The sequence below is a fragment of the Pteropus medius genome, unplaced genomic scaffold (assembly GCF_902729225.1).
Source record: "Pteropus medius unplaced genomic scaffold, Ma_sr-lr_union100, whole genome shotgun sequence".
In the NCBI taxonomy this organism is placed as follows: domain Eukaryota; kingdom Metazoa; phylum Chordata; class Mammalia; order Chiroptera; family Pteropodidae; genus Pteropus; species Pteropus medius.
In genome coordinates, this window is record NW_024344378.1 from 28,667,716 (window position 1) to 28,695,188 (window position 27,473).

The window sequence follows — 27,473 nt, forward strand, 5'->3', positions numbered from 1 at the left end:
CTTTCTACTTTTGTAACCCCAGACCCCTATTCTTTTCTTAGTTTAGGATGTTATTTAAGTTTCAATTACAGGGTGGCCTTTTGAGTCTTCCTACCTTTATGGGGCTCTCATACATACATAATTAAATTTGTTTTTTCTTCCTGTTAATCTGTCTTTTATCAATTTAATTATTAAAAACCAGCCAAAGAACCAAGAAGGGAAGAAGGAAAAAAGGACATTTTCATTTGTGGAGGACAAAACAACTCATTAATTGAGAAGGCACTGACTTTAATCTGCTCTTCTTCTTATCGTACTTTTCCTAGTCACCTTTTAATATCTTGCCTTCCCTCCCTCCTCAGAAGCTCCAGACCTCTTTTCCTTTAGCTTAAGATGATATATAACCCTAAATTCTAAATATCTTTTTGAGATACACATCCCAGAGTTTCTCCCATGTGTAAACGAGACATACATGTTAACAAACTCCTGTTTTCTCTTGTTGATATGTCTTTTGTTATAGAGCCCCATTCAATAACCTGGAAGGGTAGGAGGAAAAAGATTTTTTTCCTCCTCTACAACCGTATGCCATTCTAACTCTATAATTTATCAAGTTCTCTTCTTTCACCTTTAGTTGTATTGTTAGCCTAGACTAAGTTTTCTCTACTTTAGCGCTATTTAGGGCAGAATAACGCATTGCGGTGAGGGGCTGTCCTGTGCACTGTGGGATGTCGTGCAGCATCTCTGGCTTCTACTTCTAGATGGTAGTAACATGCCTCCACTTCTGGTTGTGGCAACCAGAAATTTCTCCACACATTGCCAAAGGTTTTTAATGTTCAGTTAAATACCAATTTTGGTTAAGTAATACATAATTTTTTAGTATAAATATAACCTATCTACCATTTCAGAAATGTATCTAACATTCAAATTTAACTGCACACCTATATTTTTAGCTGCTAAATATGGCCATCCTATCTGGAGGCAAAATCATCCCTGGGCAGAGACTACTGGCCTAGAGTTAAATATGTGTTTTACCAATCACAATGAGTCAGTTACTTTTTTACTGGCATGTTTTTAGAGTCAGCCCTACATTGAAAGAGTTCAAATTTCCTAATCATGAGTACTGTGCCTTTAACACCAGACTGTAGGGGAGAAAAAATATTTTCTCTACCCTTACAGGTTCTTGGCTGAGAAGCCTCCACCCCTGTATTAAAGACAGGTAAACAAGAGGAAGAAACAGAAGTTTAATAACATGTATAACTCATGTTTACCTAGGGGATATCCAGCGAAATTGAGTAAAACTCCTTGAAATGGCCCAAACCACTAGTTTAAATGCTGTCTTCAGCTAAAGATGAAAGAAAGATGTTGGAGACAGTTATGGGAGGTTAAGGAAAAGCATGGCAAACAAGGGTAAGATTTGTTATACAAGGTCTGTGCCTTCTCCACCAATAAGTTTCCAGAGATTTAGTCATCTTTCTCTTCTTTGTACAGACAGGGAGACACTTTTGCAAATGGAGATTTCTTTTATAAATTTAAATATCCCTTACGAAAGGTTACATTCTGCTCTGTTTTCAGACGTTCTCCTGTGGGTCTGTAGGTCCTCAAAAATAATCATTTCAAAATCATCTTTATGCCAAAGAGGCAAATTATAGAACGAAATATTCTGCTACACTGTCATGATGCAGTGAAAAGAGAGATGCAGAATCCAATTAGATGAGTTGTGGTCCTGATGGAAAATTTAAAAAACCTTCAAATTCAGTCAGGGAGGAAAAGATTTGGACGAGGGGGCTAGCAGCAACCTTAGTAGAGTAAATGAGAGTGAAAAGTTCTGTCCACACTAGTCAGTTAAAAGAAGTTACAAAAGAGGTTATGAAAGATTTGCATAAGAGGGTGCTGTACTCAATGGAAATAACAATGTTTAAGTCAATGGGAAGGACACTTAAATTTCTTAAGAAACTAAAGAAATGCAAAATCAAAGCAAGCCAAAGAGGAAGTCAGCTGCAATCTTAGAGGGTATTGCAGACTTCCTGTCTCCAACAGAATTAGCAAATTCTTAAACTCCTGCAAGATTGGGCCCAAGTCCAAGTCCATGGTAAAGTATGTAATTCTCGTTATAACAATTATAAAAATGACTAATTATGTCCATCAGCAGAGTAGAAAGAACTTCCCTGAATAATCTCAGCACTTGAATCCTGGCCTCTAGTCTTGGCCACTAAAAAGCCTTAACTGATTGAAACAATCACATCAATTTGTTTGGAAGGATTGAACTGTGTCTTTCATGGGTATGTGTGGATATTTTAATTCTGGGAAAGTTTAACACTTTGCTGATTGTGTTAAGTTCAGAGAAAATTGTGAATATCTAGTACTATATTCAGTGTATAAAATGTTTACAATGTTTAAGAGATTTGGCACATTAGCATATTTAACCGAGTAGCCTGGCGATTCCATTTAAAATGTGTAATAGAGTAATTGATTTTAGACATATGATTTTTAATTGAATATTATAAAATATTTATTATTACTATAATTTATTAGATTTATAAGACTAATTAGCTAGGAAAGTATTACTTGTTAGGATCAGAATTAATGTGCTTAAAAAGGAAAATTAAATATGGTAATACTATAAGTAATTTGAACCTTTTAAGATAATTTAACGAGGTTATAAATAGGACTGATTCTTCAAAGAGTTTAGTTTTCCCAATTTTACCTGCTTAAATTTCACTCAGAGATGCCCTTGGAAGTGATTATGAACACATTTATATATATAAAATAATATATATATTTATAAAAAATAAAATAATTTACGTATATAAAGTAAATAACATGTATGATAGCTTATAAATTGACCTTAATTTATGAAATTTATTATTTTTATTAGTTTATATTAATCAAAAACATCAAGGAATAATTAACTTATCTGTACTTAAAAATAGCAAATAAGCCATAGCAACAGTTTTGAAGGTTCTTTTTCATGAAAGTCAAGCCCTATGGCAGACATACATGGTTCTAACAAGCGAGAAGTGTTGGTCTCTAGCCTTTCTCAACAGCTGCTGAAAACCAGATTTCAGTTAGGAAATGTCCTAAACACATTACCTTATTTTGAGTCCTTGATCTTTCCTGTCAGTATAAGAAATTTTTTTTTCCTTCACAACTTTGCTTCCTTCTTTCCACTTGCTACAAGTGGTGGAGTAGATATTACTCAGAAACTGGTTTCTCGGGGTTGTAATATTAGATGATGCACAGCGTGGGTCATTACACAGTAAACTAATGCCTTTGTTTCATTGGGTTGGGCCTTCTAGAAGGTGGTGTCGCTGCCTGTGTTGCTGGAAAAGCACTCGCAGGTGTGGAAAGAAAGGGGTTGCCACCGACTTGAGCTTCTAGGGACCTTTCTCTCTGCCAGTAAGCATTTTGATATTAATCAGAAATACCTTTAGAAGATTCTAGAAGCTGCGGAGGTGAAGTAAATCTGTGAAGGACCAGCATGGGAATCTTATACTCCGAGGTATGTAACCTTTCTGAAAGATTTCAAAAAGGGGTTAGAAGTTGCTCATGTTTTTAAAACGTAATTTCCTATCCCTGTTACTGTCTCCTTTTCTTCTGTTTAACTTTCTGCAAGAGTATCAAGTCAAAACAAAGTTCTATGTTAATCTTTTTTACATTTTTAATATTTTAAGGCAAATTATTTTGCAGTTCCAAAATGTTAACTACTTGTAAATAGAGAGTAATTATGATACACGTTTCATAATATCCTGATATTTCCAGGGGTAATTTGTACTTCGCAAAATGGAATTTGAGTCGTGTTTTTCTGATGTAAAACATCCAGAGGAAAAGTGAAAATCGTACCTAACTGGATTTCCCAAATATATAAAAGATAGACTGGTTCTTTTATGGAAATACATATACAGAGTAACATCTTTTAGCTTGGTATTTGAAAGGAAACTCATCACTAACAATTATTAAGAATTACTTTCCCTGTAAAGAAGAGAAGTAAAAACAATATATTTGATGTATTTTTGAGTTTTTTCTTTTCCAATCTGATGGATACAAAAAAATGCTTCCTCTTGTGTTTGAAAGTAACTTAATTAGAATCAAATAGATTTTTAATAATGTTTCAAAGCAGTACAAGCGAGCAACGTTTAAACAAGTACAAGTGGTGTCATGCTGTTAGTATGCACAACTCATTCCCTCTCCTTTGTCACAATTAACCAGTTAGTCCGCATTTCATTCTGGATGCTCAACAGAACCTCATGGGCTGGTTCTAGTACTAAAGGCAGTTTCTCCCATTTGCAGTTATTTCTAATGCCGGGGTGTGTGTGTGTGTGTGTGTGTGTGTGTGTGTGTGTGTCTTTCTATATAGTCAATGTGTTTTTGATCAGTTTATAATTCTAGGTATGTCTTGCCCAGTGACTTTGGTATGGTAATAACAATACCTGTAGTGTTCTAAAACGCTACTCTGGTAATTCTCAAGCTCTAGATTGCCAAATGTCAGCAAGAGAAAGTTGTTTAAAATGCAGTTTCAAGTGCCCCCACCTTAGAGAGTCTGTTTCTCTCAGAAACCTATTTTTAGAAGAGCAGCCAGGTGATTCTAATGTTAGGTGATCAGTTTACCACCTGTTGGAGAGAAACACTGCTCTAGGATAGTGGTTTTCAAATTTTAATGTGCACACAAATCACCCCAAGATCTTGGTCAAATGCAGATTCTTATTCTGTAGGTCTGGGTGGGGCCTAAGATTACGCATATCAGTTTCCTGATGCTTATGCTGTCAATCCACATACCACACAGTAAGTAGCCAGTGGGTAACTAGCTTGTACTCTAGGCCCTGGGGATAATTAAATTAAACATAAAAGTCTGCAAGAGCAGTGCAATTCTTTTTTGATTGAGTGTTGAACTGACAAGTGACTGAGGCGAGGCAAGGCAAAACTTGTTGAATTACTTACAGATATCAGTGAGAATATGCCCAGAACTGGAGTGTATGCTTTACTTTTCAGGTGTATTGAGGACAAAGCAACTTGAAATATACTATGATATTAGAAAAAAAATAACACACACACACACACACACACGCACACACACACACACCCCTTAACTTAACCTAAAAGTTCATAGGTAATTATTCAAAGCTCAAAATTAATATCGAATCAAGCATAGTCTAAGATAGTGTTGAAATAAATATTGTTGCCATGCATCCCAGTATCACAAGGGGAAGTAGATTTTAGGCTCTTCCATGAATTTTACTCACTCATCTACTTTTGCATCAGCAATATAAAACACGAATACTTGAAAACTCAGTCATTTCCAGAAAAAAGATCTGTCCACCTTTTTGGCAAGTAATTTCTCAAGTTTTAGTATTTCCCCTTGATAGTAACTACTTCCACCCTCTCCACTCCCGCCCCTCTTCTCCCCCGCCGCCCCGCTATTTTTTTCTTCTTCCTCTTCTTTTTGGGTAAAAGTAGCCATCAATGAGGATATATAAAGGTACTTGCAAAACTAATTTGAGTAGCAGGTTTGTTTTAGGAATAAATGTTTGATTTTCCAGAGTGACAGTTGGGGCAGGAATGCTGCGTGTGGAGTGGATGTGTTTGGGTGTGTTTATTCTGCTCTTTTACTCTCCAACATCTCTCAGCCCAGGAGATACCCACTAGAGTGAGGGGTGCCCTCGCTAAACTCCCAGAGGTTTTCTGGTCTGGCTATCGGGTTTGGCCATTTCTCATTTTCAGTTGACAGATTTGATGGTGTCCCAAAGTGATGGATTTTGGAGCTATACTGATTCCCTAGATATCAACTTTTTGATACCCGGACTAAACACATCCTGCTGTTAAATGTCCAGAATTAGAATAATCTCACCTAAGCTTGAAAAATGCTAAAGAGAATTGGGTGCCTTTAGATTGGAAGAAAGCTTAAGTTGCTTCCTATGATTGCATTTGGAGTTTCATGTGAATGGAAAGAAAAAGAAAAAAAAAAAAGCTTAATTTCACCCTCCGGTATCCTGATGCAGAGATCTGGGCTGGAACCCTCTGTGACACTCTCTCAGCTGTAATTTCAAAGAGGTCGAGAAGCTCTGTCACCAATTCTCAGATATTTAAACATATCTTACTCATCCGTCACGTACCAATCTTGTTTATCCTGTACTGTTACTGGAGAGTGGGGTCCTCTCACAGCGCGTTGTCCAGGTTCTTGATGTCTCGAACAACGAATTGAGCGAGACACCGAACTACAGTAGAAAAGTTTTACTAGAAGGGAAAGTACACTTCCAGACGTGGAAGCTTGAGCAAGAGAAGCATGGCTTAGAAGGCCTGGTAACAAAGACTTCAGGGTTTTTACCCCTTTTTTGCTGTGGGTGGTTACTTTTCTTAGAGGAATGGGCTTCTTTGATTGACAGCTAAGATTGACAGGACTCAGTGATTGATCATTTTGCTTTCTGCACGTTTGTTCCCAGAATTCAGTCTGTTATAACGATATTAATGAACTCCCGGGCATATGCATCATATTATAATGATGATATAATGAGGCTCAGGTGAGTTGGAGGTCATTGGAGGTCACAGGTGCGAGTGACTGACTTAAACTGGTACCTAATTCTCTGCCTACTGGTCTCTTTGTGTGAGTTAGAAGATGCCTTCTGGTTTGCTTAATTGTGGGCAGATTAGGGAAGACCCTTTCTAGGATAGGATGACCTCAGTGTCTTTGCAGGCAGACCCGAAACCCCCTAATTAACTTTCCTGCCTACCTCTTTTCTAAGAGCCATGAACCCCTTTGTTATTAGTATGGATGTTGAGGGACAGGAGGTCTCTTCTTCTGTATCTGTTTCCTGCTGAGAACGGCCGTAGTCTCTGACTACAGGGGTTTCATGGAGCTCTTTCCCTTTCTGCCTCGGTCAGAGTAGGGTCTTGGGTTTCCTGCTAAAGTGCCGCCTCAGTCCCTAGACAAGGAAAAGAAGATACGAACTTATTTAAATCATATATCTATTAATTTCTATTATTGATTTGCCTATTAAGTGAGTAAAGGGAAACAGGCTTGGTTAATATGTTTCTTAAAGAGTAAAAAGACCTTTGGCCTAAAGTCCCCTCTCCTCTCAGACTCTAAGAGCCCTGCCTGGCTTAACACCATTTCTATTTAACATTGGGCTGATGACCCTTATCAATAGCCAGAGGATCTGCGTTACCAGTTTTGGGCAATTATCAGGATTTGAGAGAGAGGGCCTTTTTTCCAAAGAAAGGAGGGAAGAAAACTTAACTAGGTTTACTAAAAAGATTAACTCTGCAAGAGATGTACCATTTCATTTCCTGCTAAAAGATGAAGAATTTTACAAGTGATGTCCTGTCTCAGTAGCAGTCTTTCTGCATTTCCTAGGTGTAAAGATTGTGAACCACTAATACAGAACAGGCCAAAACCCAGCCGGTCTTTATGAAGTTCTACTGCCCATTTGGGGTATGAGAAGCCCCTCTAGATTGGGGACATCGGCTTATCATTTTTCCTAAGAGCTGTAGGGGAGAGGAGAATTTTTTGCTCTACTCATCTTAGATTCATTGACCAGGGCCCTGAAAATTAGACCGACAACAAGAATATTAATGAGAGAAAGACAAACAGAGGTGTGTGCGCGGGAGTACCCAGCAATGAATAACTCAAAGCAGTGGTTAGAACGAGGGTTCACAGAGCGTCTTAACAAAAGAACAATGCATTTATAGAGAAGTGGCAAGGCAAAGGAAATGGACTTTGAGTTTCTAGAGTGGCAAATTACAGGAAGGCAAATATATGGGGGAGCTAATAAAAGATAAGGGCTAGTTGGTGAATTTTATTAGGTAGATTCCTTTGAGGCCTTCTCTAGACTGACAAGGGTGACTTTTGTCCTTCCTGTTGAAGAGGGAAAGGAGAGCACCTTCACAAATTTATAAATAGTGAAAAAGAAAAATCAAGGAAGCAACAGGATAAAAAGAGAGTGTAAGAGAGGTTGGGAGGGGTATATATATATAAATAGAATTTGATCTGAAAGGCTCATCTTAGGTAGGGACATTTGTGCTGAGTCCTGAGAAATGCGAATCTAGTCTTGGTAAGCTTGGGGAAAGCGTGTCCCAGAAAGAGGACATGTATGTGTGGAGAATCTGAAGCATGAAAATTTGGGCCTATTGTTCCAGGGAATAAGTCTGCTGGAGCAGCTCCTGGGAATGATTTCTCGGTTCTTAGAGACACAGCGACAATTTTTCACCTGTCTGACTGGCGAGAATCCAAAAGGTTGAGAATATACTCTTGGTGCAGTGAGGGGAAACAGGCTTTTTGTACATCACTGATGGGAGAATAAAATGGTACAAACCCTGGGAAGGGCAATTTGCAACACCTGTCAAGGTCACAAATACATATCCCTTTGTTCCACCAATTCTAACTCTGAAAATTTATCCTATAGGAAAACTAACAAATTTGCAGACTTTATTGTAATAACAAATATGGGAAACCCCTGAATGTCTATCAAAAGATGACAAAAGGATTTTTTTTTTAAAACAAATTAGGTTACATGCATATAATGCAATGTGATATAGTTACAAAACAATATTTAGGATGCACTTTACCAAAAAAAAAAAAGCAGTGTCAAAAAATGCTTAGAGTATGTGGTCTTTTCAGAAAAATGAGAATGTAGTAGATAAAACTATATATTCATATTTGCTTGTAATATGCCTTATTGCATGAAGAGATTCTGGAAGAATAATCAAGGAAGTCCTATTAGTAAGATGATACTAATAGGGACATTTTTTATTGCATACCTATTAAGTGTTTTAGATTTGCAAACCAGTGCTTGTAACACCTATTCAAACAATTTGCTGAGGTCTGAATGTGTGCTCCCCGCCTCAAAAAAAATTCATATGTTGAAATCCTAACACCAAAGGTGATGGTATTAGGAAGTGGGTTTTCGAACAGTGATTAGGTCAGTAAGGATAGAGCCCTCAAGAGTGAGATTAGTCCCCTTATAAAAGAGACTCCAGAGAGGTCCCTCACCCTCAGCCAGGTGAGGAAACATTAAGACACCTGTCTATGAACCGGAAAGCCCTCACCAAAACACAGAATCTGCCAGTGACATGAGTTTAGACTTTGCAGCCTCCAGAACTGTGAGAAATAATCGTTTGCTATTTATAAGAAAAAAAAGGGGGAGGGGAACTGTTGGAATAATTAACTGAGTGGTATGGGAAGCGTGTTCTGGTGAGAACAGTTCATCCAGGTGTAGTTAATAAGAGTGTATTGTCTGTACAGAACATGGAGACTAATAAAACTGACTGCAAGCTGATTCGCTTTTTATTATCACCATGTTCCAGTAATTCTAAATAATGTCAGTGTAACATGGTCCTCCTCACCCTTTGGTAGCCATGGTTTGATAGAAAGTCCTGGTGCCTAGGAGTCCGTGAGGATGACCAGAGCCGAAGTTAGAAAGTTTGCCAGGGTTCGGAGCATGCAGGTTTTACTGGTCAAGATGAGCAATATCGACTTTATTCTAAACACAATGGAAAACAATGAAAGGATTTAAAGAAGAGGAGTAATATGACCCAATTAATGTTGAAAAGGTAGTTCTGATAGCTGTGGAAGAATAAGGTGGAGAGCTGCAGGACAGGAGGCCAGGAGCCTGGAACAAAGCTGACGTACCAGGGGGCGATAATGCTGGTTGTATTAGGCTGGTATATTTCTTGCCAAAACAGACTTACATTTAGAAATTTAGTGCAAAAATACCTTTTTGGTCCATTGAATGTTTGGAGACACTGGCTACTAAGAGTTTAAGGCCTGGGCCTTCCCCAGCTCACCACCCTTGCAGATTGCGGAAGACAGCACGGAAGAGTCTTGGAAGTGCATGTCAGCTCTTCCCTGTCGGGGATATGCTGGCTGCAGTCAGTTGGAGCTGGCTGGAGCCAACTTGGACTGGTTTGTTTCAAGGCTAATTTTCCCAACTCCAAGTTCAGTGACCTCTCCTTGGTAGCTTGAAATTGACAAACTCCACAAAGGTTTTTTTCTTCTTTTTCTCCACCTCTGGAGAATTGGATATTACCCATTTATGATCACATCACTGCTTCCTCTCGGCTCTGCACTCACCTATCTGGTCAGAGGTAGTAGAAAGATATGGGCTTTTGATTTTGCTAGATTCTAGCGGCTGGAATCCATTCTTCCTCCGCCCTTTATCCTGAACTTTGGAGACAAAGGCTTTCTTGCCCTCCCCTGGTCTCCTTCACTGTTACCTCAGAGCTCCTCAGGTCTGAAGTGTGGCAATGGGGCTTTTTTAGCTTCGGGGAAGTGAAAGACAACGTCATCTCTCAAGCAGACCTTGGAGAAAGTATAGAAAACATAGAGACCGGATTAGTAGAGCCTGCCGATTAATTTTTTTCTCCAGTGTCATCTATTAGTCTTGTCTTTGCTCACAGCATTCCAGCTCTCTATCACATCATCCTATTTTATTTATTTTATTTATTTTTTCAATTTCATTTATAATTACTGAAATTGAACTTAATGTTCTCCATTTCCTGGTGAGTAAGGTATCCGTGATTTTTGCCTGGTTTTCAAAGTCCCGTTTCTCTCTTTGGCCAACCGCTGATTTTCTGGCCAACCGCATGCTCTCATCTGTCTTTCAGGCCACTCTCCTCAGTCCTACTTTTTAGCTACCTGCTTGGCATCCTTATGCCTTTCAAATACTGTGTATCCTTCAAGGCCCAGCTCATGGTTCATGTCTAAGAAACCTTGGTGTCTCCTATGTAGTACCTCAAGCTGCTCATTGGCCTTTTGTCAGTGGGCTAAGTCTAGTGTCCCTAACTCCATGGCAGCCTTCCCGAAGTCAGACTTCTGTGGTGATGAGCCCTGCAAACATGGATACAAATCACTCATTGACTGACACGCTGATGCACCGGTGACCTGGCTGAGGCGGTGAGGTTAGGGAAGGGATTGAGGTTTAGGAAGTAATACAGCATGTGAGAACCAGGTCAGTATTTTAGTTCAGAGGTTCTCAACCCTGGCTAAGCATTAGGGTACTTTTAAAATACAGGCTCAGGTCCCAACCAAATCAAGGCGCATTTGGGCGCATTAGTGCTATTTCAAAGTTCCTTGGGTGATTCTGAGGCGCAGTGAGAGTGGAAAACCACTGCAAAGGTGAAAGAAACAAACCCCCATAAGGAAAACAAAGCCGTAATGAAGCACTGCAGCAATTACACTCCTACTAGGTGAGGAACAATTGAAACTCTGGAAACTTGGAATATTAGGAACCACTTTTTCACACTGTAGTCTTCCCACCCTTGTCCCACTTTCCATCTCACTTTCCCAGACCCTAAAATGTAAGCAGTGTCCCTGGGTTGTACATGATATATCCATCATGTTGATGATTAACTAAAATATTCGGTATGTGTTATTTAACAGTCACATTTTGTACTGTTCCAAGTATAACAGATATCACGACTAGAAAAATACTCGGCATTATTTTAGTAATATAGAAATCATTGGAGCTGCTCGACATCATTATCGATGTCTCCAAAAACAAAGTTGCCCCTCATCCCACTTTTTAGTATTGTTTCCCCTAAAGTATAATGGGTCTTTCCCAATTCCTGGTCTAAGAAAGGATCATGTAGAGCCCTGCCTGAGGCTCAGAGGACTTGATAACTTGCACATTAACCATCTCATTTAAAACATCCCATAACAATTTCTGAGGAGGATTTGTTGGTTTTTGAAACAAAACGATTCTGATAAAGAGCCCTGTGAGTTAATGAAGTATCACTCCAGGAAAGGAAAGAAGATATTTTTTTCTTCTCCCTCAAAATAAGAAATCTTAGGGAATGAAAATGAATACCTATTAGATTTTATTTGATTTGCATGATTAATTCTAAGCCCTTCTTCTTAATGACTCATTTCTTCGCTACTGTGATTTTTTAAATTCTTAGCGAATTTCTTCTTTCAGACAAATAAAAACGGTTTTTAAAGGTTGTCTGAGACCCACTTAGCCTTTATAAAACATGGAGAAAGTTTCTGGCGGTGGCTGGATTTTGAAGAATAGTAACAGTGAGGGGGCACTCGTGTTTATTCCTTCTCTTCAGTCTCTTCTGCAACCTATCTAGCCCATTTTCCTCGGTGTCTTCACTGAAATCTCACGGTAATCTCTACTTCAGTCGCTTTAGTCCTTCTTCATCATTTCATGACCATGGCTCATGTTCTTACTTTAAGTCTTTGCTTTTGCCACTTTCTCTACCTTCTCACCTCTGTCCACTGTACTCCAGGACCCACGTCCGCCTTACCTGATGCTGAAGAACAATTTCCCCTTTCTTTCTATTCCTCGGGGTCATCTTCAGTGACTGCAATATCTACAAGACTTTATTCTTCTTTCTTGACCTCTGTCTTGACTCCAGATCAACCCTACCAGATGGTCACTCTTGGCTTCTCCTCGTGGACAAAATTCTGTCTGTAATATTTAAAATTTGGTATCTGTACCTCATATCATTAGTTCTTAACTGGTCACAATGTACTGACTGCTCTAAATCTTTGTTTCTGCTTCTCTCTTTCTCTCTCTCTCTTTTAGTCCATCATTCTCTACCTGGTTTACATATGTTGACCATTCAGTCTGAATTCCACGGTGAACTACTACTCTCCTGTCATATCTCTTGCCTGATACACATTTTGTAACCTATGCTCTTTGTGCCCCCTTCATTTTATCCACCCTTCCTTGACAATGGGTTTGCTAGAGTGTAATAAATCTATAATGCAGGTTCAGCCCCATTGCAGATTTTTAATGCGTTTCTATAATCTGAGGCTTCAAGCAATTTTATATTTGTATTCATGTCACGAACTTTCATTATGCTGTCCCAAACATTCCCCAATGTGCTAACAAGCCTCTTCTACCCTGTCTCAATCTCGTCTCCTATGTCATTAACCCATGCACTTATTGAAACACAATTGTTATTTACTGAGTTATCTATGCCTATTTATTTGCGATAAATACATTGTAGCATAAAGCATGCAGGTGAAATGCAGACTTTCTGGCAAAAATTTCAGCCAATGTAAAATTCTTTCTACCCCAATTATCTGTCTTTCCTTCTTTGCTTTGGCCTTAAAGCCAGAATTGTCATTCTGTTTAGAAAGGCAAATGCTTCCACTTTTGTTCTCTACCCTACCGCCTCTTCACTCTCTCTAAGCAAATATCTACTCTTTCATAACATCCCTCCCCATCTTCACTGGCTTCTTATGTTTTAATAATTATAAGTGTAGCTAACATTAATTAAGGGTTTATTATGAGTCAGGTCTGAATGAAGTGCTTCATCCATCAGGCACCTCTAATACTTTCTGTAACCTGATAAAGAAGATGTGATTATTAAATAGAGAAGGAAATTGAGGCCAGAGAGTTTAAATAAGTTGTCCAAATAACACAACTATTACATAGTGGAATCGAGATTGGAACTCAGAAAGTTTGCTTTCAGAGCCTGTACTTATTATAACCACTTGACACCACCACTTTGCCTATAGATGTGCAGAACGCTGGCCAGACTCTGTACTCCCCTTCATGGACTTGGCTAGCTCCTTCTTAGCTTTCACGGCCACACTGCCACAAACTCCTCTCCAATCACATCCTCTAATTCTTCATAGACCATATACTCAGGCCCCTGTGTTCTGCCTTCTGCCCCATAACTCTGAAAATGGATCTCTGGATGGTCATTAATGATCAAATCCAGCACTCTTTCCTTATACTTCATTCTCTTTACTCTGTCTTCTTTCTTGAAATGTTTGCATTTGGCCTTTATAGTTTTCTCATTTCTCCTGACTCATAACTTCTCTGACCACCAATTCTTTACCTCTTGGCAGATATTGCTAATTCTAGGTCAGTCTGGAGAAAGAATCTGGATATATAACAAAGAAAGCTAGGTCATCAGCAGGCCAGGGTAGAAGAATGAGCGATCTCCTGAGACTGTAGGCTGTAGCTTAACTTTGGGTGCAAATGCAACTAAAAAAATCTCAAATACAGTCTTATAGCCTGAAGACATTTTGAAGACTTTTTCAAATTGCCTGAAGTAATTAGAGCCAGAATGTATACCTTCTGTAGTATTCCCCTTGATTTTCTTGCTGGCACTGCCAGTTATAAGCTGTGTGACTTTGGCAAAGAAGACAAAATCCCTCATTTTCACCTGTAAATAATGGGTATATAATAATACTTAGCCTATAGGGCTGTTGTGAGGGTTTAATGAAGTAATGAGGTACTCAATAAAAGGTTAAATTATAGTTTATACATTTACTTACTCACCAAATATATATTGAATGTTCACTTTGTGTCAGACATATAGTGGGTGTTGGGAATACAATGTCGTATAGGTACAGACACAATAACTGCTCTCATGCAGCCTACAGTCTGGGTGGGGAGATAGCTGTTAATAACACTCACATCTTTATTTACTTAGCTCAAGGGTACGGATAAGGGAGTGGTAGGAGATGAAGTTGGAAAGACAGGATTTGTGAGATTCGAAGAAACATACGTGTCAGTTTGGGGACAGTAACCTAATCTGATTGGTCACCACTGAAGATTTTCAACTAGCAAGTGATGTTCAGCTGCTGTTTTTGTAGGATGGGTTGGAGCCGAATGGGTGAGACAGGAAAAAATAGGGCCAATTAATGGCTATAAATGTGATAGTCCTGGTAAGAATAATGAAGATCTGAACTAGTACTTTGGCGGTAAGTTTGTACGGAAGAGTTCTGAGACTATTAGGAGACAGAGTTATTATGGTAGTTTCCCAAGTTCTCCACTGGTTTCCTCTACACCCAGAGTTCTTCCAAATTCTAGAAACTTCAGAGGCTAACAGAATTCATAATAACTCTTGTCTCAACCCTAATGGATAGCCCCCTCCTCTTTCTCATTGGTAGCTTGTAAATCAACACTTTTCCATTGGGCTTCCCTTCTTTCTCTTGTCAGTGCTTTTATGACTCCTAGCTGCCCCCTAGTGGAGACAGGGTTTATAACGACATAGAATCTTTTTAGAGATTTTTACAATTCATGCAACAAATCTATGTCTAACTGAGCCAGGCATACACTTTACTTTTCAAAAACAGAAACTGTGTCTAGCATACAAGAAGCCTAGGAAATATTTAAAGGTAAAATCAGGTTCATATTTTAAGTAACATTGCCCAAGTGGGATTGAGAAAACACTCAAAGACATCAATTGATTTTTGCAGGAAAACTATCCACATTTTCATTTTCTCGTTTTAGTTAAGTTTTGGTGAAGTATTTGAGGAGCAGAGGGGGCTGTGGGAATGTGGACCTAGTGTTGTCAAATCTTTCAATTTTTAAAGAGAAGCTAGTAAGCCAATTACTACAGGAAACATTCCAGTTTTTTAAATGTTGTAATTTAAAATTTTAAGAAAAGAAAAATGAACTTTATAGCCATCTGTTTTAAAGTTCTGCATAGTAGACTATCAATTTCCAAATGGTAGTCATGATTACTAGTGATCAATGGCAAATTTTTGCTCGTTTATAGTGAATTTTTTTAAAAAGAACAATGACATAAGTTTTTCCACATGTAAAGGACTGTTTTTTCTTCATGTTGATTATATATTTATATATTTTGTTAAAATATTCTTGTTTTAAACTTTTATTTATATTAAAATATCTTTTAATTTATGAAATAATAAATCTAATAATGCATCTAATAAATTAAACCATGCATCTAATGTGTTTAATCGACAAAATGAAGAGTTGGTGACTTCACATTGTCTTGTATTTAGTTTAGTTTTACTGTACTTGTTATTTAAATCTAAATGTCCGGGCATCACTGCTAAGACAAGGGTGATTTTGTGCTAAAATAGCACTAACCCTAACCTTTAACCCTAGCCATTGATGTGGAAGATGTGTTGGTTGGGGAGAGACTCGAGGTCCAGAAGTGTGACAGTCATATGAGTGTGAGAACCCAAAGGAACTTCTGCTTCACTCCTTTATTTCATGACTGAGGACACTGAGACACACTGAGGGCAAGAAAATTGTCCTTAGTCACCTGGGAGTTAGTAGCAGAACCACAACTACAACCATTTTCTGACACCGGATACATGTTCTTTCAACTGCCCTGGTCATTTCCATGCCAGCCAGGTGGTCCCCTGAGACACTGCTGATGATAAAGCCTGGTAAAAAAAAGGAATACTTTAGGGCAATAATAGAAAGGGTGATTTGTGTAATTGTGCATTTTTACTGCAAGTTGGAACCTCTGTACCACGCTCATTTCATTTTGGGGTACAGAAATTTGCCTCTTATTTGCTATTGAGTAGACTTTCCTTTGGGTTGTTTCTCTCCTGAGAAGGTCTTTCAGTTTGAAAGTATCTTACTTTTAAAAGTTCACTAATTATGATATGCGATTATGTTAGAACATGAGTCGATCAGCAGATACACCACTTGACTTTCTCTGCGTCTGTCCCAGCTGCTGCAGGTGCTTATGTTCTCGTCTGCACTTCTTTAAAATTGTTATTGGTTCGTCTGTCTGTGTGGGTATACCCTATATATCCAACCAGTAAATACATTTTACATGATTAAAAGTAATATCGTTTATATTTTTTCCCCCTAGCAATTATGGCAGGCACACACTAGAGGTTTGACTTTGTTATCAAATTAAAGAGTGACTTAATAAGCCATAATAATAACTTCCATCATTGGAGTGCCATCCACATGCCAGGTATTATTCTAAGTGTCTTTTTAAATGCTATCTAATTAAAATCAGTCTAAAGTGTTTAGTGTTTGCCCATCATGTGCCCAGTGCTGTGTTATATGCTGGGGATGTGGTAGTGAATTGAATGATAAAGCATCTATCCACATGGAGTTTATAGCTTGAACTTCAATGCCTTCCCTCACTCATTGCTGCTTCAATCCCTCCTGACTCGTGCTGGCCTGCAACACACGATTATAAATAGTAAAGAAAATAGTTACAGTTATGCCAGTTGCTGTGAAGGAGTACTGGAGTCGGGAAAAATTTAGAAAAAATAAAAATTAAGTTATGACGTGAAGGATAAATTAGCAGTTAGCCAGGTTAAGAGAGAGGAGACAAAGTGTTTTATGCAGAAAGAGCAGTAAGGGCAGAGACCCAGATGGATTAATTTAACATGGAGTATTAAGAAAAAGAGAGAAGTCCAGAAGGAGAGCAGAGGGAGAAAGGTGAGCAAGACGAGGTCTGCTTAGGTCTTGCTGTTAAACTTGCATTATGCTTTGCAAAGCTCCTTAATGTTTTCCAAAATAAAGAGCATCTAATTACAGTTAATTACATAATTTGCTATTTGTATATTTTTAATCTAAATTAGATCTTTTCCCACTTTGTTGAGTTTCCCGAGTATGGGGAACCATGTGTCTTTGTCCTATCACCTAGTGCTGCCCTAATCTCTTCTGATATGCCTATGTTATGTTCAGTAAAATCCTCCTGTTCTATAGGCATCATCTGTCCCTGAACACAACGCACAATTTCCTTACTGAGTCGAATCGCAATATCACATCCACCTATTCACTCATTTGTCCATTTGATAAACATTTCTGTGTGCCAAGCAATGTAGGAAATCTTAAGAGTTTCCTCATGGATTTACGCTTGTTTTAGACTTAACCCTTTTCCCGTTTGCTTCGAGATGATTCACGGACTACAATCCTAAACTTACCCCCAAAGTTTGCCACAAAATATCTTGTTTTTACTATTATTTTCTCTTCGCTCTAGTATATCGATAGTCTTTGGAAACAAATGACATCATTCTATCTCTAGCATTCTGTTTTTGTAGTTTCATCGCTTTAAACATCAAATCCTAGAAAACGTAGCATTCCTGAGAGAGCTGCAATTTATTTTTTTAAATGGGAAAATTAAGGCATAATTGAGACCAAAAATCTCATCTATAAAGCAACCTACTACCACGGGGAAACACTTGAATTTTAAGTTATCGGGTAATGATTTTTTTCTTTTTATCGTGGTTTAATCGTACCTGTATTTCAAACTCTGCTTTTGTTATTCTCGTCTCAGCCCATCTGCCAGGCAGCTTACCAGAATGACTTAGGTCAAGTGTGGCGGTGGGTGAAGGAAGACAGCAACTGTATCAACGTTCAAGATGGCTTTAACGGAGACACTCCTCTGATCTGTGCTTGCAGGCGAGGGCACCTGAGAATCATTTCCTTCCTTTTAAGAAGAAATGCTGCTGTGAATCTCAAAAACAAGGTGAGACCGTGACACATGAGTGGAGAAAGTAATCGACTGTGATAATGGAAACAGTGAATGTCATTTTCTCGTTGCTTGTAGCTCCTAATACCAATAATTTCTTTGACCTTGTTTTAGTGAGACTGACCCATACTGAAGATATTTTATTAGGCAGAGAGCAGACTAAAGCATAGTTTAATCAGCAGGCATATTTTGTGGTTAATTATGTCCTTGTACTTCTGACAAGGAAGAGAATGGTGCACTCGTTTGACTGGATAGCACTTCTTTTCTTCTTTTTTTCTCTCCCTCATGCTTTTCCTTGCCTTCCCGCTCTTCTTTCCCAGCGCCTCCTCCTCACTGTTACAGAAGTAATGAGAAAGATTTCCCAGAAAAAAAATATTGACCTGGTGGTGTTATTTCATTAGTTAGATTTTTACCTACTATGTCAGTGTTCAGATCTTCAAAAGAACCTGTAGTTTATTATAGAATAAAAGAATTCCAGGGAGAAATTTGCCAAGGACAGATAAGCTCACGAACCAGAGGCTATTTGGGAAAAACAAAAAAGATTAAACATTTAACAACATTAAAATATTTTTAAAATAAAAAATGTAAACTAAACACTTAGTCTAATAATATCTCTATTAATCTCAAGTATCCACTGAAGTCCTTTCCACTATTTTTATAATACAAGAGGCTCTGTTTCTCTGGTTAACTTATTACTCCAAATGGTCTTTAATTTGATTTAGAGGAGTCAAGTGGGGCACTACAGGCTATTGTTCCTCATCGAATGTACATGAGTGGATATAGGGCATTCATAATTATTACAAATAGTGACTTTTTATATTTACTCAGTGTACTTTAAAGTTTGCCTTTACTGTGATGCAGACACTGGAAGTGGCAAAGGGGTTCTGAAAGGATGTCCACAACAATTATGTGTTCTGCTCTTCTTTGACCTGAAGATTCTATGTCAGCATCTTTACTAACATTCTCTGTGCCTCCCTTTGTACATTTATAAATTGAACCAGTGCTTTCTCATTTCTTAAGTCTATGTTTATGAATTATTTTCAGAAGTAGTAAACAAACAAAAGGCCTTAAAAACAAACAAAAAGCTCTGCTGACGATCGAGATGTACATACTTAATAGAGAACATCAATTATGTTGAAAGCAAATGAAAACATAGAGATAGAGATAGATAGATGGTTATATTTTGGTCTGTCAAATTGCCCAGGATTAAAAGAGAAAATCGAGTGTTGACTAGGAAGGGAGTTTAAGTCATTATCATTTTTTTGGAACACAGTTTAGCAGCACGATACGAAAAGCATTAATACCTTGTATGCCAGGAATTATGTTTTTAGAAACTTATGCTAAAGACGAATTTAGAAATATTGACAAAATTTTATGAATGAGGATGTTCAAGCAGTATTTATAAAAGTGAAAAGTTAAAAATTCAAATGTCTGCCATGTAGGGTTTAGCTAAATAAATTAAAATAGTTCCATTCAATAGAAAGCCATATAGCTATTAGAGTCATATATTCAAAAATATTAAATTGCATGGAAAGATGTGCATATTCTAAATGTTAATTTTTAAAAAGCAGATATGATTTTGCATGTGCAGTATGCACCTATACTTAAAAATTCCACATATATGCATTAAAAAAGACTGTAAGAAAACATAGCAAAATGTCAACAATTAACTCTGGGCTGTTTGATAATGGGTGATTTTAAATTTATTCTATCATTATCTTCTTGTCTAGTTTATAAACCTTTTATAGAGAACATATCTACCTTAATATTAGAAAAACAAAAAGTCTTATTTAAGAACAGTGCTTTCCCGAGTGGAAGTTAACCTTTCTTTCCTCTCTTGCTTTCCCTTTCTTGTCATTGATTTGGTTGGTATTCTAGTTGCGACAGCCTGTTTTGCATTATACTTATTTGTGCATATTTCTGTCTCCCTGGGTTTATTATGAGGCTCTGAGACTTAGCATGCCCCACAATCCCTAGAAACTTAAGTATATCATCTGATAAACATTCACATATTTGAAGAATTAAATCGAGTTATTTCCATTCTTCTAGCACTGCTGTATGCATGTAGAAACATGGAAAAATTGCTCTATGGTTAAGATTTTCCTATGAATGAAGTACAAAATGAATAATTGTATACCATTAGTGATTAAGGGATAACTATAGATTTCCATTCTGAATTTAGTTTTAGTTTATATCACAATGTGAGAATCTATCTTTTGATGATTTGTAAAATGTATATTTCACCCCCTTGTCTTTCTGTGGTCCTCCCCCCAGCTTTTTCTTTAGACTATACTGTGTTCAATATTTTAATCATTGGAAACCTGGGTTTATTAGTCAGACATACTCGACAGAAAAATGTGGCATGGGTACCATAAAACTAATTTTTTTGCTAAAGTAATCTGAAAACATGAAATTCGATATGAAATATTTTATTAATAGCGTTCTTTTCTTAATTTTTAGAAAGAGAGAACCTGCTTGCATTATGCTGTGAAGAAAAAATTTACCTTCTTTGATTATCTACTCATTATCCTGTTGATGCCTGTCCTGCTTATTGGGTATTTCCTTATGGTGAGTACATTTGTGAGAGCAAAGGATCAGCGAGTAGGAGAAGATCAGTAGCATGACTCTTCAAGTTTTGCTGGGCCAGTGAGAAGTAAATAAATAGTAACAAAACAAGCTCTTGGTTTGTATTCTATAAATGACATTTCTAACATACATGAGACGTTAAGATTAAGATAAAGCAAGAATGAAAGGTAGCCAAATAAATTAATCAATGGTAAAATAATCTATGCAATCATTATTTAGAAAAATAAATTAATCTGGTTTAAGAATCATCTTAAGTAAGCACAAACATCCTAAATATTAAAAAATAAATTCTCCCTCCTGCTATTTCATTTCTCTCTTTTTTGTAAGAGGAGTTTATGTTTTTGTACATATTTTTCTGAGTTTCTGATTGTTAAGGAACCACCCTGGTTGTGAATTAGAAAACAGATCTCAAGAGATTAGCAGACAGCAAATGATAAACACAGATCTTTATATGGAATTTGAAGCCAACCTTTCACTTTGATAAATTTATTCATGCTTGAATGAATTCTTGGCATGCAGTAATTTTCTTGAATAAAGAAAATTATTCTTGTGTAGGAATGCAGTCATATTATGAGTAGAAAATAAAACTTGAGTGTTTGGTTTTTTGTTTTTCAAATAGAGTGACAGATTTGCACTGACTCACTGTTTTCCATCTGCTTTTGCTTGTGGCCAGTTCCACCTCTGAGAGATCACTCAACAAATGTGTTATTTACTCCAGTTAAATGACAGATCTTCTTTCTCTTTGTGGCTAATAGACCATGGATGTTAGTTATTCCTGTTAACATAAGCTCCAGAACAAAGTCTGCCAGTTGGAAATGTTATTACCTCCTTTGGTATTTAAATGTTACAGGATTTGAGGAACTACAATTAAATATGATAACATTGATTTTGATGCTTTGATTTATGGGAGAGAAAAAACTGTAATTCGCTGATAAACATATAACCTTAAAAAGGTCTTGAAAAATTAATCATGTATTTAACACATAGGATTTGAATATATGTAGTTTTGGGGTTAGAAGAATCTGTCATTCATTTACAGATTCTTGAAAAATTAATCATGTATTTAACACATAGGATTTGAATATATGTAGTTTTGGGGTTAGAAGAATCTGTCATTCATTTCTTTTTAGAAATTATGAAGAAAACATCACAATTACGATTAGTAAGGCTCATTTAGAATTTGTTGACATACAGCCCTGCTTAATAAGATAGTCCAATGTTAAAAGCTGAAGGCCTGGGTAAAATTACTCATTGTAATGAATAGCCCAAATCTGATTGCACAAGTACCCTATTTATTAATGGGGCCTGAAATGCTTAATTTGTGGTACGTAAGAGATAAGTGACATGAGAAAAAATTAAAAGGGACCAGAAAGGACTGTGTTACTTCAGAGAAAGGCAGGAGGAGAAAGTCAGTTTAGAAGGTGACATAGGAGGGAGGCACGAAGAGGAAAGACAATTAGATGGAGCTTCCTAGGTGATAAAGGGGCTGAACTCTAGAACATGCCACCCGACCATGGAGAGCTGTACTCCCACAAGCGATGGGATGGGTGTTCGGGGGATGCTCAACCTGTCATGTGATCAGAATTTCAGGGCACTAGGCGGGAAAAGTGGATTTCTGAGGTAGCTACTTAATTCCATTCTTTTTTTCAATCATTCAACAAAAACATTATGGACCCACTAAATGCCAGGCCCTTTCTTGGGTGTGTTAGACATACAATGATGAATCCAACAGGTGTAATCCTTGTCTTCGTGAGAGTTAGAGTGCTGTGAAGACGGAATCATTAATCAAATAATGACAGAAACACATGTAAAATTACCAAGAAGTAGGTGGTACAGAGAGCCCAGGAGAGAGTTTTACCTGGCCAGCTAGATCAGGGAAAGTCTTCTAGAAGAAGAGGGGCCTTGACTGAGATATTAAATATTAGTTTACTAGGTAAAGAAAGGAGGAGGGAGGAGGCTTCTAGGCAGAAGGAATATTCAGTGTAACTATTTTATGTCACTAGGGAGCCTGGTGAGAATGAAAAACTAACTAAAGGCCAGTGTAACTAGAGCAAAGTGAGCCAGGAGGTGTTGAGTGAGCCAGGTAGGGCCATAAGTAGAGGCCAAATTATGGGACCTTGCAGGCCAGGCTGAATAGTTTCCCTCAGAGCAATGGGACATCATTGAAGGGTTTTGAGCCCGGAAGGGAGACAGATCACTGGACCCTGTCTTCAGTAGAATTTGATAGGTCTGGGGTAGGGCCCCATAATTTGCATTTGTAAGTTCCCAGGTGCTGATGCTGCTCTTCCAGGACCACACTCCAAGAAACTTGGCTTTACCTTATCAACACTGTAAGGGGGTGAGGATGTGGGAGAAGTTTTAAGAAAAGTGCATGGACACTTAAGGGTATTGGAATTAAAATGAAACCTGTTGGTTAAAATAGTCTAGACATAAGATAGAAAAATATAAATAAACCTCTCTTGTACTTGTCATTCATAATAGGTATCAAAGACAAAGCAGAATGAGACTCTTGTCCGAATGCTACTTGATGCTGGCGTCGAAGTTAATGCTACAGACTGTGTAAGTTTTTATTTTGTCATTTTGAAATAACATTCAAAATGGTATTTGTAGGTAGTATACTTGTCATCTATAGTTACTTGCTTTTTTTTCCTAGACACTTTTGCATTTTTTTATTTCACTGCCAGTCAGGCGAACTTGTTTATATACTGCCACTAAACTTGTGGGAATAAAAGTTTTTTGAATATCAGACATTTTTCAAAAAAACTGCTCTACTATTGGTGAGAAGTTAAGGAAAATGGAGGCTCTGATAAAAAAAAAAATTCATCCTTGTTAGTTAAGAACCTAGAGTCAGAATGCCGAAGTATAAACCAAGGCTTGTTACTTTTTACCAATGTGGTGTTTGGTAAGTTATAAACTTATTCAACTTTCAGTTTCCTAATCTGTAAAATGAGGATATCGACAACTTACAGAGCTGATTCATGTAAAGCAGCATTCCCCAACCTTTTTGGCACCAGGGACTGGTGTTCCTATGAGAATCTAATGCCTGATGATCTGAGGTGGAGCTGAGGCAGTGACGCCAGCGCTGAGGAGCGGCTGCAAATACAGATGAGGCTTCACTGGCCAGCCTGCCGCTCACCTCCTGCTATCCGGCCTCGTTCCTAAGAGGCCACAGACTGCTACCAGTCCATGGCCCGGGGATTGGAGACTCCTGATGTAAAGCACTTAGCAGAGCTCCTGGCACATAATAAGTGCTCAGTGGACATTAGCTGTAGCCAAGATCCCAACTCACTGCTAAGAGAGTCCCCATCCATAAACTAAAGAAAGATAAGGACAAAGGTCAAAGAGAAATCCAAATGATGTTAAAAGCAGTGATTACAGCAGGAGAAGCATCAGCTAATTTCTTCCTCTTCATAAGTATACATTTTTTCCCTCCTTTTACAACTGCATCCTTGAACTCGTCTTCTTCCCTTACATGATCATAAATGGTTCAAAAGTTTACTTGTAAGGAATTTTATTTGCTTACATTAATTGAATGAAATTTTGGATTGCCGGGTTTTACTAAAAAAAGTAGGCCAGTCGAAATTTGTTTGCAAAAAACCAGTATTCCGTTTGTGATCCCTAATTTATGTTGTATAGATCTGCATGTGTATTACCATCCTATGTTCTGTGAGAAAATGTTCCCATTTTCTATTAATTATTTACATCATTTTAGTTTTTGTTGTATTGGTATCCTTTGTTTAAATCCTTTGTTTAAATAGCTCTGTGTATGTGTGTGTGTTTGTGTGTGTGAGTGTGAGAGGGAGAGCGAGCTCACACAAGAGAACAAGTTTATGAAATGTATGTTTTCCCTCTTATTTCAAGTAAGATTTTTGGATTAATTTGGATAGACTACTACTGTGAATTATTATTTTCTTAGATAGCTTCGAAATGTATTAAGATGTCATTAAAAATTAAAAGTAAAAAGTAATTCAAAAAGTTTAAAACTTTGCTTGTGAACGAAAGTTCTTTAGAGTATTTTTCTCGTTATCTATGTTTATCTCTATCTCTAGGTAGAGAATGTCATTCTTGTGTATGCTCAGATATGTGCACATATATGTACACACAGACACATTATTCTCACCATTTTTCAAATACTATCTGTGTATTAAGATCCATTTTCCAACTCTATGTAATGCTGTGTATTATATTTTTAGGTGATTAGACTGTCTTTATTTCACATGGAAAAATTCAGATAGATCTTCCCTTTATCATACCATCACTTAATAAAAATAAGTGATTGTAGCATTATTTCCTATGATTTTAGAAGAGTTTCTGGGGAAAAAGATCCAGAATTAATTCTATTAGTCTTGATAGTCGAGGGTATTATTTCTTCACTTACCCAAACCATAGTTGTTTGGCAGCTTTTTGAAAGTCAAAATTTTGAGCACAAATGTCCCAGCTATAAATTTCTTTTGATCTGTAGTTAGCGTTTTAAATTAGTACCAACAGATTAGACCCACTGTTTTATAATATATATTATAAACTACAACAATCCAATTATGGGAGAGTTCTATGTCAAACGGCACTGATCTTGGAGGTGTGCTGCAGCAGTGTGCACACCAGCCACGTACTTCAGACTGTGGGGGTTTTGAACAAGAACCAAAGGTCCACGTGGAGACCCTTTAAGGAAAAACAGGTAACACGATCAAGGCGGTGATTGCCCAGGCATATAGAATTCTACAAAGAGACCTTGGGATAATTCAGCATCAGCTTTCGAAGTAGCATTTTTTCTTAGTTTGGAACAGAAAATGAGAAAGGAAGGTATCAGTGGCTTAGAGGACATTAATAACATACTCATTGAGTCATAAAAGACTTTTTTTGGTACAAGAAATATAGTTGCACACAGATGGTTTGTAGACTTTGTTTAGCTGTACACTACAAAATGCAAACAGCGCTCGTTAAAGAAGCCGCAGGCTCCATCTGTGGAGCCCATTGATGAGCTGCAGTGTCCGTCCTTTGCGTTTCAGTATGGCTGCACTGCGCTACACTACGCCTGCGAAATGAAAAACCAGACGCTCATCCCCCTGCTCCTTGAGGCCCATGCAGACCCCACGATAAGAAATAAGGTAAGGGGAGACGCGGCTGTGGCGTCTGTGGCGTCTGTGACGGCTGTCTGAACCTGCGTGCAGCACCGAGGGGAGGGCTTAGATGAGGCTTGTGCCCGCGCTTCTGTCTGGGGGATGGAGGTTCGGGGATGGGGGGTGCCTCCCCTCCGTCCCTAGCTAAAGCCAGATGGTTAGGTTTCCTCTCTGTGTGTTCCTGGCATGGAGACTTACCCACAGAATGACAATGGGAATCACTTTTAAGATAGTGAAGCCATAATAAGGAAAAAGCCTGTGTTCCTATATCACTGATTGGAGGAGAGAGGCCCACTTGGGCCTCCCAAACAGAAATTGCCGGCAAAGGAGTAGCTGAGATAAAAATAATACAAGTTTATTTTTATCTTAAACCCTCCAATGCTGGCATAAGCCATGGGGTGGTGTGGGGGAGTAAGAAATAAGATAAGAATCTGTGGGCTATGGTCTGAGGTTCCTATGGCAGCATAATCTTCTAACTTCAGCCTTGTGTTGAAGTAAATTAATTGCCTCTGATGTTGTTAATGGCAAAATTAATCATCTCTTGGAAGAATTAAGTTATCTTATTACTGTTAGAATTGAATGACATGTCATGCGCTTGTCAAGCCTGTGAGTCAATCAGTCAGAACTGTTTACTGGACCCTTTGCATTGGCGTTTGACCCTGTTGGAGAGAGGGAACTATAATTCTTTTTTCTCCTCAGCATGGTGAGAGTTCCCTGGACATTGCACGGAGATTAAAATTTTCCCAGATTGAATTAATGCTAAGGAAGGCATCATAATCCTAGTGGCCTCATATGGAGAAGTGGAAAAAGTTAAAGGACTGGACTCTGTCTCCACCTTGGACTATTGATTGGTCTGCGGGCCACTCAGCCTACATGCCACGGTTTTATGGGGATGATGATGGTTGCCACAGATGAGGTTTTGGAAGAGCTTTGTATTTATGTTTTTGCTCTATGGACTTCACCATGGCCTTCTAGGAGAAGCACTCAAACTGTTGGATTCTCCACTTCAGTCCAAAGAGAGGGATGTTTCAACTTCAGTGTGTCCTGAAGAAGAGGATCAGAATTATCTCAGAGAGGATTCTCCCTTCTCAGCTGTGTTTTTCTTTTAAAGAGGCTGCCCTGTCTGTATCATGCCCCAGGACACAAACTGTTCCTCTCAGGCCCCTTTAAGTAGTAAAAGGAAGAATGGAAGTGTGTACATTTTTATAGAGTGGTGTGTATATGTGTGTGGGTTTAGAGATTCGCATATAAATGTTCCTTTGGCAAAACAACTTTAACAAAACATATCAATGGTGGTAGTTTTACACCATAGAAATTGGCAAATGCTAAAATCGAAGGTTTTTTTTTTTTTTCTTTTCTTTCTGGAGAGCCTGTTTACTAGCACACTGCTAGACATTTTGGTATCCGTTTACAAATACAACCTGTCTTGATTTTGAACAAGACTATGTAACTATCAAGATGTTTGTTCAAAAATACCTTTGATTCTCTTCTGGATGCAAGGCAGCTACTAAACTTGTTAGTTCTGTTTATTTTTATTAATAAAATTTAAAATATTATAATTTATTTGGATCAAGTATTTCTATTCAAGAAATAGAGCTATGTGCTGTGAGTAAAAAGAAACATGTTTTTTAAATGGTTGAATTT

The 27,473-nt window shown here is 37.9% G+C and overlaps 1 protein-coding gene across 2 annotated transcripts; it reads left to right on the forward strand.

Moving 5' to 3' along the window:
• The first annotated feature begins 1,996 nt into the window (after positions 1-1,996).
• On the forward strand, positions 1,997-27,232 carry ANKRD22 (ankyrin repeat domain 22). 2 transcript variants are annotated; one of them, XM_039871782.1, is made up of 7 exons: positions 1,997-2,070; positions 3,276-3,475; positions 17,932-18,123; positions 20,587-20,694; positions 23,194-23,271; positions 25,719-25,817; positions 26,529-27,232. In XM_039871782.1, the coding sequence occupies exons 2-7, from the start codon at positions 3,455-3,457 to the stop codon at positions 26,604-26,606; spliced, it is 576 nt and encodes a 191-aa protein (XP_039727716.1). In that variant the 5' UTR covers positions 1,997-2,070; positions 3,276-3,454; the 3' UTR covers positions 26,607-27,232. The 2 variants fall into 2 exon arrangements, with proteins under 2 accessions (XP_039727716.1, XP_039727715.1); XM_039871781.1 differs by lacking the exon at positions 1,997-2,070 and having other exon boundaries at positions 3,097-3,475.
• Positions 27,233-27,473: the final 241 nt, after the last annotated feature.